This window comes from Macrotis lagotis, chromosome 5, assembly GCF_037893015.1.
Source record: "Macrotis lagotis isolate mMagLag1 chromosome 5, bilby.v1.9.chrom.fasta, whole genome shotgun sequence".
NCBI classification, from domain to species: Eukaryota; Metazoa; Chordata; class Mammalia; order Peramelemorphia; family Peramelidae; genus Macrotis; species Macrotis lagotis.
This window is the reverse complement of record NC_133662.1, coordinates 106,586,944-106,600,686: the sequence shown is the minus strand read 5'-3', so window position 1 is coordinate 106,600,686 and position 13,743 is coordinate 106,586,944. Positions and strand designations below refer to the sequence as shown.

General features: G+C 38.6%; 1 protein-coding gene across 4 annotated transcripts in view; it reads right to left on the bottom strand.

Annotated features, from left to right (window-relative positions):
* PRDM1 (PR/SET domain 1) overlaps positions 1–13,743 on the bottom strand; it is a 192,789-nt gene that overhangs the window by 19,848 nt on the left and 159,198 nt on the right. Inside the window, exons 1-2 of one of the 4 annotated variants that reach the window (XM_074187258.1) lie at positions 6,074–6,502; positions 4,087–4,335 (exon numbers count right to left, since the gene is read on the bottom strand). In XM_074187258.1, coding sequence (XP_074043359.1) covers positions 4,087–4,335; positions 6,074–6,115 — 291 coding nt within the window. In that variant the 5' untranslated portion in view covers positions 6,116–6,502. The other 3 variants (XM_074187261.1, XM_074187259.1, XM_074187260.1) reach the window with 3 other exon arrangements.

Here is a 13,743-nt window from a genome sequence, read left to right as displayed (position 1 = left end):
ATGGTCACCTTCCACATTTCCCTTTACTGTCCCAGAACTGGCGGTTGGTTGCCGAATAAGAACTTTGTCTCTCTGAGGAATTCCTATGTGCTAAATAAAAAGGCCACTTAGGCTCCTGCTCACCTAACCCAGGAAGGAAACAGGATTGGAACTGACCAGGGTCCTAATGAATTACTGCTGGGGCAAGGCTGCTGCATGCCTTCTATAAACACATCAGTGAGAAGACAAAAAGCTTCAACACTTTCATGCTTCATCTATCCTCACAGAAGCCCGTCCACAGGATGCTTTATGAACAGCACCGACCTCCCTACCATTTTGGAAGATCCGTCTCTGTCAATGGACTGGGTCACAGAGCACAATCTGACACCCAGGGCTTCCAGACAAAAAACAGAACTGCTTAGCCTCTTATTTTACAAAAAAATAAAGGCAATTTAAAAACTTTGGGGCTAGAAGGAATATTTGATGCATATATATATTAGCAGTGGGGAAAGAAAAGGAATTCCCAAAAAAGCAAACATCTCCCTAAAGGGACTATATAAGATTTTTTTTGTTTAAAAAAGCACATATCTATTGGAATTTTATGGTTTCTAAAATGTTTTGCATATATCATCTCACAGAACAAAAAACTCCAGAACAATGGTATCTAAGCAGAGCAGTATTATATAGCTATTTTATATTCATGATGTGGTCAAATTCACCCTAAAATCATTAGATCACAAATTACTAGGTTCCCTCTCACCCCCTCCTCCCCATAAAACTAATTCAAGTCTTTTAAAATTCTGTTTTGGACCTAAGACTGCACTGTGGTGACTGGGACTCTAGAGATGGATCAAGCCCTAAAGTCTGTAATTCATCTGAAATTTTTTTTAAGGGGTGGAGTGAAAGGAAATGTTTTCAGATGGTTTCCTCCTTAATTATCTTTGTATTAAAGGAAACACAGTAGCAGCCTCCCTGTATCATCTCCAAAATAAAAGACCATCCCCCAAAACAGGATTGTGGTGAGATACCTTTTTCAGATGGCTTAAGTTAATAATGGACTTCAGCTAAAATAGGCATATAGCAGACTGATTTTTATCACAGTATTGCTTTAGGACTTTCTAGAACTGGAGCTTCCCCAGTTGAGAAATATATTCAAAATCTAGATTTTTCAAAAGACATAAAATGTCAAAAATAATATTTTCATATTTTTAAAATGCCCTCAAAATATTGTTTAAAGAGAACACCAAGTCAAGTTTTCGCAAAAGAAAGGAGAACACAAGTAAAGATATTAAACATGGAGCTTAATAGATTTTCTAAAATGAAGTTTTAGAAAAGAATTTAGTTGTGAGGATAAGAAACAAGAATACTCTTTTATAATATATAATATATATTAGTCTAAATAAAATTTAGAAGCCAAGAGCAAAAACATTTTTTAAATAAGGAGCTGACACATACATGAATTCAGAATTTTAAAAAAGTCATGGAAAAAAGAAAACAATTCTAGTATGTCAGCATAATAAAAAATAACATGTAATTTGACATCTACCACCATTTATACAAAAACATTTAAAGGATTTTATGTTAGATTAAAACTACATGTAAAAAAAGTTATTTAAAAATTCCCATAGGATATATGACTAAGGACAAACTTGATTCATGATAGCCTGCTCATTACTAATCATGACTGTTCTTAAATCTGTTGAATCCCCCCATCTTTTGATAATTATTGTTCTTTTAATAGATATAATTCTAGTACGAATTCCAGTTAGCTTCTAAGTGTGCATATGAAATTTGTATCCTGACTGATTCAATCAGGGCGCCCAAGATTGCTTCTTTTTATTAACTATGATTTAGGAAAAGAGGAAAAGGTAAACAACAGATACCTAGGTAGGCTCACTTCTCATGACTGCACTAAAATCTCTAAATCATTATTGAAGCAGTAAGTTCTAGGTTGTATGAGAGAGCCAACTAAACCATACCTTATGGTCAAGTAAATAAATAAAACTATGCAGAGATCCAAAGTGGCAATCAAGTTATAATGCAAAGAATACTGGCTAGGGTTAGGAGACCTGAGTTTTACTCCTGGCTCAGTCAGTAATTAGCTGTGTGTAGCCTTGGGCAAACCACTTAACTCTAAAACTCAGTTTTATCATTTCTAAAATGAAGGTGTTGAACTGTATGGTCTCCAAGGTACTTTCCACTTCTAAAATACTATGATTCTTAAGAATTCAGCAGAAAGGTATAAATTCCGGCCGTGGAACATAAGGCACACACCAATATACTGCATTTTTAAAAAGGAAGAGAAAAGTAGCGCTCTCTAGAAAACTAGAATATGGATCAAGATCAGTTTCTTTTAGCTGCCTTTTGAATAAAATGGGGAACTCTGGAGAACAAAAGAAGGGAGGAGGCTCTGGGTCTTCACCCCTAATCTCCTCTAATAGTACTGTGATCCATTTCAGTCAAATTTTATATTGGGGGTGGGGGCCATAGGAAAGGCACCCCTTAAAACCACAACAAAAACTAACATTAAACAATTCATAAAACATGGCAAGTTAAAGTCTTTATTTATCATAGAGTTATAACAAACAAGAAGCTATTCTAGTTTTTAAAAGTTTCTATTTAATGGGATGTATAGCTGCTTATGGTATGGTTTCAGGCCATATCCGGCAATTTAGCATGAGACAGAATTTATTCTAGCAAAGTCATTTGAGGTATAACAAAATGTGCTTAGAATTCCCTCCAATTCCCCCAAACCCCGGTCTCTCTCTAGTTTTAATAAGTCAGAGGCAGTAAATACCTAGTTCTGGATTTGGAGTCCTAAAGATGTGAGTTCAAATTCTTAGATATTTACTAGCTGTGTCATTCTGGGCGAGTCATTTAACTTCTATTTATTCATCTGTAAAATGAGGGGTTAGACTCTCGACTCGAAGGTCCTATTTCTAATTCTGAATCTATGAATTTAGGAATATAGTAAAAGCATGCTCTTTTAGGCAGCTTTATCTCCTACAACTCAAAAAAACATTCTACTCTGGAATACACGCAGGAAAGAGACAAAAACTCTCCCCAAAAGGTTGTCAGGTCCTTTAAATCCTACTCTGGGGGTTAAGAGAAAGTGATTTAACATGGCTATAATAAAGAAATATTCTCAGGAATGAACTCTATATTCATAAAACAAACAAATCCTTTCTCAATGCTCTTTTAAGACACAATAATATTATTTCACACATGATGGGGGGGGGTAGGGATGGGATAAGAGGAAAGAATTGAGCAGAGTCAACTTATTTGAGCACAGGTAAAAAAGGGGACAGCCCTAAATTCCAGAAATAAAAGGTACTTCTTCAGATTATCTAGCTGAACATCATACCTAGCTATGATAGCTGCATAAATGGGTGAACACAAATCAAACTGCCCTTTCAGGGTCCAGTGGCAGCCCTTCAGAAATAACAAAGGGAAGCCCCACTTCAGAGGCCGGTGGGGGGGTCGAGGGCAGGCGTTTAAGTCCAGCAAAGGAACTTCAAGTAGATAAACAGTGGTTAACTCTTAAGTCATCCTGACAAAGGACACTTTTCCCAGTTTATATATCATCCCTCCTGTTCATAAACACGTCAATGTTTCAAGAATAATTTTAGAAACACAGCTAATAAAGCTAGCTCATTAAAAAGAATAAAGAACTTTAATAACTGAAGGGAGACAAAAGAAAAGACTAAGACTATTTTCCAAAGAAACTTGACTTTTCTTTCCCTCCCTAGAGCTATTATACAACCGAGCCAATTTAATTCCAGTGGCCAGAGGCAAAGGATACATTGGCTGCTGACAGCAGTTTAAAACCTGGCTCAGGGTCTACCCCCAGCCCCCTCCCCATGCTGTGCGTATACCTATTCTAGGCACAGTATAGCTGGCCAGAAGAGTTTAACTGCTTGCTAATTGGTATGATGGGGGAATGGGGGATGGGAGCAGAAAAGACATTGGTTCAGGGAAAAAGACAATGCAATGAAATGGATAGATTATTTACAGGTACTTACAAAGGAGTCTCCCAGATTTAGGGGAGTGTATGGGAGATTGGGCTGTCAGGTGCCAATCTTCTTCGGCAAAAACCCAGAGGCTTACCTCTTTGCAGTTCGTTGAACATTTGAAAACCAGATTCCTTGGCAAAGATGCCTCAGCCTGAATGGCAGTTCCTCCATCAGCACCAGAGTCCCAGGGGTGGTCATTCACAATGTATGTACACTTCTCTTCAAAATCTGCCTCTGTCCACAGAGTCATGTCAGCATCTTCCATGTCCATTTTCATGGTTCCCTCTACCCCCTCTATCAAGGTCGGAAAATTTACGGTGTTGGAGCTACACTGGGTGGCAGCCTGGAAAAGAAGGAAAAAGCCTTTAATCCCCATTGTCCTGCAGTTTCTGTGGTTTCCTCTGAGACACTGTGACTAATACAGTAGTCTGTGGCACTTGAAAAGCCTATGCAGAAGAGCTGGTACAGTTGAGTAATAGCCAAAAGAGCAGTATAAATGAGATTGCCCCGACTGAATGTTTTTCAAATGCTAGGCTTAGCTTAAAAAAAAAAAAGCGAAGCAGCCTCACTGGAGAAAAAAAAATCAAAACAAACCAGCTGAGAGATCCATTTCTGGCTTTACCTCTCAAAAGCACAGAACTCACTTTCTGGGTTCCCAATCTTGTATCCAAAAACCCCCCGGGGTCATGGCCACCAGACCACTCAGTGCCTGTGGAAAAGCTGCCTCAGAGAAAAAAAAAGTGTCATAAACAAGGAGAGGAAGAGGAAGGAGCTGCTGTCTGCGTCTGAATGAAGCTAAAAATGGAAAGCGCGTGTTGCAGGAGCGGAACCCAGCCTGCCTTTTCCAAATGGGGAAGACTGAACTTTCCCACCAGCTTCCAAAGCACAAACAACTTTCAAAACAACCTACCCCCCATCATCCGCCCCCTTCTGCCTTGCTCCCTTTCATCCTCTAGCAAGGAAGACAGCAAAAAAGCTGCATCTTGGCCAGCATCCTGGTAGTGAGAGCTGGTCACAAATCATCGGGGTGCACTCATTTGGACCAAAGAAGGAGAAGGGGAAAATGGGATTTCTGTAATTTGCTGGCATTTCAAGCCATCATGAAAAGGCACAACAAAAATGCAAAAACTGTCCAATAGTAAACTGCCTCCGGAGAGAATTCCTTTCAGCCACTTCGGCTACAAATAGTACTTTCTGCTGAAAATATTGAACACTCACTCCATTCTCAGAAGTCACAAGTGTTTGAATTGACTGTAAGGAAAGTTACAGTAAATATAGAAAAGTGAGAGAGTAATAAGCCCTTCCTCAACTGGTGATGGGGCTACTTTCCCCAAGCCCATCTCACCCTCTAGGATTAGTAATACACTTACCTTCCAAATAGGAGGTCCGAAGCTTCTCTATTTCCTGCTCCCCCAAAGTTATCCTCTGTCCCTCACTAGGATATTAACTAGTTGACAAAGGGAGGGAGGAAGTGTCTCTCTAAACACTTATTTAAAAATCATACCCAGTAATTCTAATCCAGGATTTCTAAAAAAGAAAGGCGAATACTCATCCGCTTTTCAAACTAAGATAATGTCCCATGGAAGATATTAAAAGCAAACTTGACTATCTTCTTTCATTTAACCATAACTGATGGGGCTGGGGGAAAAGAACTGATGCAGCCAATAAAAGGACGTGGTACAAATGTCTTACACTTCAAAATTTGAAAAGACCTGCTCGTCTATGGGTGGCTCCAGCATGTACAGTCATGATGCTAAATAAATATTAACTAATAATAAAAGTTTTAAAATTAAGCCACCACCGAATATTTGCTCTTCTTTGATCTTACTGGGGAAGGGGAAGAGAAGAACTGCGACTGAAACTTCAATGAATTGACAATTGCAGCCAGAACTGAAAGGGTTAATGATTCATAAGGAGGAGAGGAAAGGTCTTATAATAAACATGTTTGAAGTCGAGAGTGCACCAAGGCAAAAAAATCTGACTTGCTTGCAACCGCTACTACGCAGAGAGAGAGACAGAAAAAAAAAAAGGTTTAAACAGTCTCAAGAGCAAAGAAAAAGAATAAAAAAAAAGGTTCTTACCAAGGTCGTATCCACAAGTTTTTCCAAACAAAAATCCAACATCTAAGGTAAGTCACACTCATTTCTACACAGTAAACATTTCTTCGTTCTTCCAATTGCCGGCTAAAAAGCAGGACTGACTCACACCTCCAGGGCTAGCTCCTTTTCCTCCGGTCTCTCCCAGCCCCGCCGCCTGCTTCTCTCTCTCTCCCTCTCTCTTCTCTCCTCTCTCTCTCTCTCTCTCTCTCTCTCTCTCTCTCTCTCTCTCTCTCTCTCTCTCTCTTCTCTTTCTCTCTTCCAGACAGGTGCTATTCGCACTTAGTGCTTTTGCCTCGCCGAAACACTGGAGGGCTGAGTGTTACAGCACTTTCAGTCTGCTTAACCAAACAGACTGAGCATTTACTCAATGGCTAGAGCCGGAGGAGGGGTGGAGCTAGCTACCTGTTGTAAATTCAGAGAAGCCAATCACACCGAGTTAGCCCCAGAAGAGGGATTCCCCACCCCCCTCCAAATAGTTCAGGCTTTATAGGTTTTCCTCTTATTACACGTGAAGTTCACCATTCACTTGGAACTTTCTTACTTCCCCTTGAAACACACTTAACCTCAAAGTGAAAGAGTTGATATTATCTGCTTTGTGCTACAAATTCATTAACTATTCCCTTCTTCCAGCTGAGGCTTCCAAAGTATCACAAAAGCTTCTCTCGCTTAAAAAAAAAAAACAACCAAAAAACTTTAGTTAAAACCTTTATTGTTCCGATATGAAAAGTCCCGGTTAGGGAAAGAGTACTTTACATTGGAGACATCGACTTAGGTGTGGTTGGGATGGTCGGGGTGGGAAAGAACTGGGTGTCTAATATTTTAGTGTGTAATTGCTATACAATTCAGAGACCCGGGTTTCTAGTAATTTCCTGTGAAGCCTGCATTTCCTGTGAAGAATCTTAACACTTGTATTTATCTGTATAAGCGTCCAAAGAAGTAGGTAATTAAAGTGATTTTTACATTCGGCATAACCCCTTCCCCCCCCTTTAAAAATTTTTTTAGGAATAATGAAATGGGAAGAAACCAGTCTTTTCACATGGGAATCTCATAGCTTTCCCTTTTTTTCTCCTTGGTCCAAACCGTCAGATCCTAGCTCCATATCCAAACAAAATATAAAGCACTCATAATTTTACTATTAGCATAATGGATTGATCCCTCTTAGAGTGGATTACAAATGGTAGAGGTATAGGGATAGTAATTAGTGGCTTTTGAGTTCTTGTCAGTCTTTTCCTCCTGTTCAAGTCGGTCTGGCTGAAGGAAGGACATCCTGTGATGATGGCATACAATGTCCTGTTTGTTTATTATTAAGAGCAAGGACCTAGCATTCCTGCTCCTCATTACAAAACAAACCAGATGCTTTACTTCCTTCAATGGTCCTATTCCCCCAGCAAGGAATTCTCCAATTCAGAGAAACAATGATGCAAAAGATCCATTAATAGACAGGCACTCTGTTGCAAACACTTTAGATTCACCAAGGGCAAGTCTCCGATTTTTCCTGCTGGCTTCAGATCCTCAGATTTATTTATCATCCCTTCCCCCTGCCTCAGGATGCAGTGTCTTTTCTAACATTTTAAACACACATGTGCGCACACACCCACCCACACGTACACACACACACACCCAGTCCCAACCTACTGATACCAACTTAGTCATACAATGAAGTGGACATTTGAGTATTTGTTTACAGAAAGATCAAAACAAATTAAAGGAAAAAAACCCTAATACACAATCAAAATTGTGCTTATATATGTGTACATACATCTCTCTATTTTCTTCTTTTAAAAAAGAGTCAAAACAACTTTTCTATGATTCTGTTAGCTCAGGCAGGCTTAACCACAGTTGAGAATGACATCTGTGTCTAAAGGTCCTGGACAGGTTTTAATCAACACCCACCAGGGGATATTAGGAGAGCTGAAAGCTGCCCTCAGCGCCTGGTTTATCTGCTATAGCATGAAATGCCACAGGGGACGCTGGCTCCTTAGAAGAATCAGGGCCCTCCTTTGGGAGATGTGGTAGGGGTGTAAAACTGAATGAGCACTTCCTAAAAGAGATCTCAGAAAGCTCCGAAGATGATAATTAAACCAGAGAAATCCAGCCTCCTTGGGAGGGTTAATTAACTGATGCTGAGTCAGAGCCACATTGGACAGAAAAACAATGTAGTCATACTGGAGGCAGGCCTTCTATTAAAACACAGTCTCACTTTGAGATGCAGATGTTAGGGGAGCTTTTCACTTCCCTCTTAGAATCAAATCTGTTCTTAGGTCACACATGGTATTCAGGAGCTATTTAAGTCCATCTGATACAGTAAGAGAAGAGGAAAATGGTGGGGTTTTTTTTTAAAACATTCAGAGGGTGGTGGGAGGGCTTGGCTGTTTTAAGGCAAATATTTACTTCAATGACTGGAGGATGCCAGTGATTCAACTCACTGTTAATTAATATCAGCCTGCACTCACCTTCAGAGGCGGTGAAAAGGGCTTGAGTCTAGGGACGACGCACACTTCAAATACCTTTGTAGGACTTAGTCAGGCAACCCTGAAATTAATTCCAGCTGTTTCAGCTAAGCTGGATAGGGCCACAAGTAGAACTTGTAGCCCTTAAGGGGCAGAAATGATAGAGCAAGAGAGTTCAGACATATGGGGACTCCCTCTAGGGTTTGTTCCATCACTGTACAGATAATACCAACCCAACTGAACCATCCTTCTTTGTCTTCTGTAGGATCAAAGGGGCATTGATTTATCATTTGAGGGTGCCTTAGAAAAGAATCCAACTACCTCATTTTATAGAAGCTGGGATGAGGTGGAAGTGAATTGCCCAACGTCACATAGGAGACTGAGGTGGGATTCTGAACCCAAATCTTGACTCCAAATTTTTAGTGATCCTCAAGGAAGACTACCAAAGCTAGAATCAAATTCCTTCAACATTTTCCAATAGTCCATTTAAAAACAGCACAAAGGTTTTTTTTTTTTGGTTTTGTGTTGTTTTTTGGTGAAGAAAAATAAAAGGTAGTAGTGACCTCTTGACCTCCTGTTCCTTTATTAAAATATAGTGTGCCATATTGTTGACTAAAACTGGGAAGAAGCTACTGGCTAGTCTATTAATGCACTGGCAGACCCATCAAAAGTTGTCTTTGTCTTGACTTTTATATCTCAAAATGTTAATATCAAAGTCATAATTTGGTGCATTTTTAGTCATGGCATTTCCCTCCTCTCCTCCTAGTTCACAAAAAAAAGTGTACTCAAAACCTCAATTATTTTATTAATCAGCATTTCTCAGGCAGAGCTCTCTTTGTTGCTCTCCGGTTGGCAGCAAGTCATGAATGGCCTAAACAACTCTGATTTCAGAAATCCCCATCCATTTTCTTTGATGCTATCATCACAGCTGATGTTACTCAGCTCCAGCTACTGCAACAGTATTTTCAATCTTCTGGTGGGGACAGGCTAGCATATGCTTGCTCTGAGGAACCTAAGATCAGTGACTGAGGGTATGGCAAGAGGGGATTGTTGAGTTAAATGGAATTGAGAACCAAATCTGCAGAGCTGGTTCCAACAAGGGAAAAAAAAAAAAAAAAACTTTCCAAAGCAAGTCAAAAGAAGGATGAAATGTGCCCAAAATGAAATGTGGTCTCATTTTCAAATTCAACCCTCCTTCACCAAAACAAGGTCAATGACAGCCTAACCACATCAAGAGTAAACCCCCTCCCACTCTCTGCTTTGACCCTCCCCCTCCCCTCCCCCCTCCTCATTTCCCACTTCCTGTAGATTAGGGCATCTTTATGCTGGTAAACATTTGGGGACCAACTGCAGTTTTTCCTCAGAAAAGAAGGGCACAGGGGCCTTTGAAGCCCTCCCACACATCTTAAAAGCCAGGCTGAGAACTAAAGGCCCTGACTCCTAGTGGGACACTCGATTTTTAAACTCAAACAGCCTAAAGTGAATTGACTCAGCTCAACTTTCTGTCTGTTTCCCTGAATTCCTCCCCCCCCCCAAGCTGACAAGGGAAGCAACTATGTGTACATGAAGAAGAGAATGTATGACACACTCTAGAACCCAATTCTGCGTATGTGTCATTGGTATGATTTACATGCATGAACCAGTTTGGTGATGAGTGAAACAATGTTTAAAAATAGAACCATGTTTTCCTTCCGGTTACAAGGCTTTCCAACCCAGCCAGATATTTTGATTTAAAACAACAACAGAAAAAATAAACAAACAAAAAAATAAGGACTGAGATTTTGATCCTAAGACTACAATGTTTGAGCCAACTTTCTTGGGTAAAAGGATGGAAATGAATCCTACCTACAAGCCTCCAAATCAAAAATGGCCTAATTTTCATGAGAAGTTCTCTTCCCTAGAAATATAGATGAATGAGAAACACTGTCACTAAGAGGTTTGTAATATAGGGCATCCCTAAAGTTTTAGTGAAGTTTCAAACTATAAATAATACCAAAATTATAAATGCTACATATGTAAAAAAATCATCATTTGAAATGTAAATTATGTGATTTTAAAATATGAATTTTACTTAAGATCCAGCATAACTACTACAGTCTTGTGCTATATATTCTTCAGTTTTTGAAATATGTAAAAACTTCATCAGCTGTGCCTCAGGGCCTGAAAAGATGAAGTTTTGATGCATACACAACAATTTTGACTGATCAACAAAGGAAAAGAGTTTGATGAAGATACATTAGGTAATAAAGGTAGTCATGTAAGAGAACCTCCTCTATTGATCCACAGGTCTGAGAAAGTATATTGTGCCATGGAACATATGATACATAATGACATAGTAATCCAGAAAATTAAAATGCTATTCAAAAATGCACAAAATAAATTAAATATATAGGAATTTGAATAGTTAAACTCTGAAGTGATTTTTTTTGCTAATTTAGTAATATTTATACTTCTGAACTTATTAATGATTCAAACTACACTCAGTGTGGGGCACCCCATATATGAGCATCATGGCCATTGTTCCAAGATATTTTATTGGGATTTAACCTGTCTTTTTCCACTCTTGTCTTGGGACACAAATAGACTGGTATACTGATATGCAGAGTAAACATTTTATAACTCAGCATTTTCTTCTAATTTAATATCCTCAGTTAAATTTGTTAGAACTCATAAAGTAACAGGTGTACATATTGTCATCTATGAAAAAACCCAAGATTTTTTCTTTTTATTTTAGATAAATATGGGTAATCAATAGTTATTTAGATTTAGTTAAGGATAAGTGAAGGGGAGGGGAAATTTATACCTCTGGTGGTTAATAGCTACATAATTCATTTACACTTTGAGAGCTAGGGTGCTACCAAAAATAAAAAGGGGAAAAGATTTGGAAGGAAGAGGATCTGGGTTTGAATCCCAGGGACTTCAGACGAGTCATTTTGCCCTCTAGGTAAATTTTAGACTAATCTGGAAAATGATACATTTGGTCTAGATGACTTCTAAATCTATGATCTTTTGATTTCAAGTCAAGGAGGGCTATTGAGGCTACACAGCAAGGGGAAAAATAAAGAGAAAGGAGCCAATTCTGAGAAAGTTGGTTCCTCCTTATTTATAGAAAGAAAAGAGGCCAAAGTAAACCTGAACAAAAAGAGTCCAAAGTAAACCTGAACAGTGGGAATGAAAGAATGTGATCTTTTAGACTTTTAACCACAATGAGGCATTGCCTAATTTTCAGGTGCCCAAATGAAGCTCCAACTGGAAGTCACCAGGCCTTTCTGTCCCCTGCTTCCCTACAAAGTTAGAAAGGCAGTAACATAGAATCTCCAGAGCTGGAAGAAAAATTATATCTCATCAAATCCAATGTACTCTTTTCAAAGATGAAGAAACCAAGATCCAGATTACTTATTAGTTGTGCTGTCACACAGATAATCTGTGATTAAGACTAGGTCACACTTAGATTTTTTGATGTACCCCAGACCGATTTTTTTAGGGGTTGTTCTAAGTCTAAATCTGACATTAGATTAAGACCTTAAGTCACAAATACTATTTTCATTATTAAATGGTTTCCATGGTTTATAAGAAGCAAACCCAAAGTCACATAGTTCTTAACAGGTAAAAGGATAGTGTCAACTTTTTAAAATTATCCCCTCCTCAGTGAATAGCAAATGGGTTACTTTCTCTCACTTCCTCTTTACAAAGCTACACTAGTAGAAAAGGGGGATTCTGGGAGACACTTATTCCCAGCACCCTTACTAACCTCACCCTCCCCTCAGCTTCTACCTTCCTTATTTACAGGGAATTTTAAGTGTTTATAGGTAAAGGGTTATTTTTTCTTTGAAAAGTCTAGTTTTGCATACAAAGGGTACTTAAAGGTAAGGTGCCAAATGTCATCTTTTAAAGAAGCTTTTAATTTTCTTTTAGTTCAATTCAATACAACATTTATTCAGCATCAAGAATATGCTAAGTGTTTGGAGAGAAAAGTAGGGGAGATAAATCACTGCCTTCCAGGAGTTTATAATCTATTAGTAAATCAGAACCTGAGAAATGTTTATTAAATAGCTAGGCTACCTCACCACTCCAGTTTTCCCACCAGTGCTCTTTCCTTCCCTGTACTCCAATTCCCATCTTTATAATAGAAAGTCCACTGGAATTTGCTTCCTAGAGACCTGGATATTAATTCTGACTCTGTCACTACTTAACTATTGTAAATTTGAGCAAGTCATTTTTATCTCTTTGGGTTTTAGAATTTCCTTATCTGTGATATAATTAATAAGAGTGCTGAGATTAGAGTCAGAAGACCTTGATTCAAAGAGGGCTTCTGACACTTTCTAATGGCTGGGTATCCATGGGTAAAGCAGAGAATCGTTTATCCGGAGTTGGAAAGAACCTCAAAAGGTCATGTAGAGTCATTTCTTCTTCCTAAGTTAAATAATGTGAAAGAGGTTAGTTACAGAGACTTGTACCCAGGTCCCCTGACTCTTTAGAATTTTTCCACTATACCCTATAGGATGCCTTCCTTAAGTTCCTTAAGTTCTCTGACCCTTGTATTACTCACTCAAAATAATGAGGATAATGATATCTATGAAACCCAGTATATAGTAGTGACTTTAAAATCAGAATGAAATGGATCCTAGAACCATCTCTGATATATGATTGTTCTGGGTTAAATCACAACATTTTATTGCTCTAGACAATTCTCAAAGATTATAACTTAGCTTTGTTCTAGCATGAGATTCTTCATATGGGAGCTCCTTATACCTCATGAAATCACAGGTTCAGTCCCTATTCTAATAGTACTCACCCAATAGGGTCGAGAGGATCAAAGGAAATCATGTATGTAAAATCCTTTGCAGACTTTAAAGCAGAAAATATAGTCTCATTGTGATTATTATTACTCTTTTCACTGGAGGACAAAAATAGCTTTTTGGAGGGAAAGTTGGGCCATGGGAAAGAGAAAAAGAAGGCTTACATGATTGGTGTAATTAAAGGGAGTACCCTAGGTTTTAAGAAGAATGAGAGAGTGAAACTTTAGGGAAAAGGATTTTGATATATATGTAAGCAAAGAAGCAGAGAAATTCTATTTTAATGTTTGAAAGAGAAAGCTGAACAACTTACCCTACATAAACAGCAAAGGTAGGGAAATTTGGAAAGTGATTGAACTAGTGATAGATTCAATGGAGAAAAAGCAAGGGACTTTGACCAGGAAGG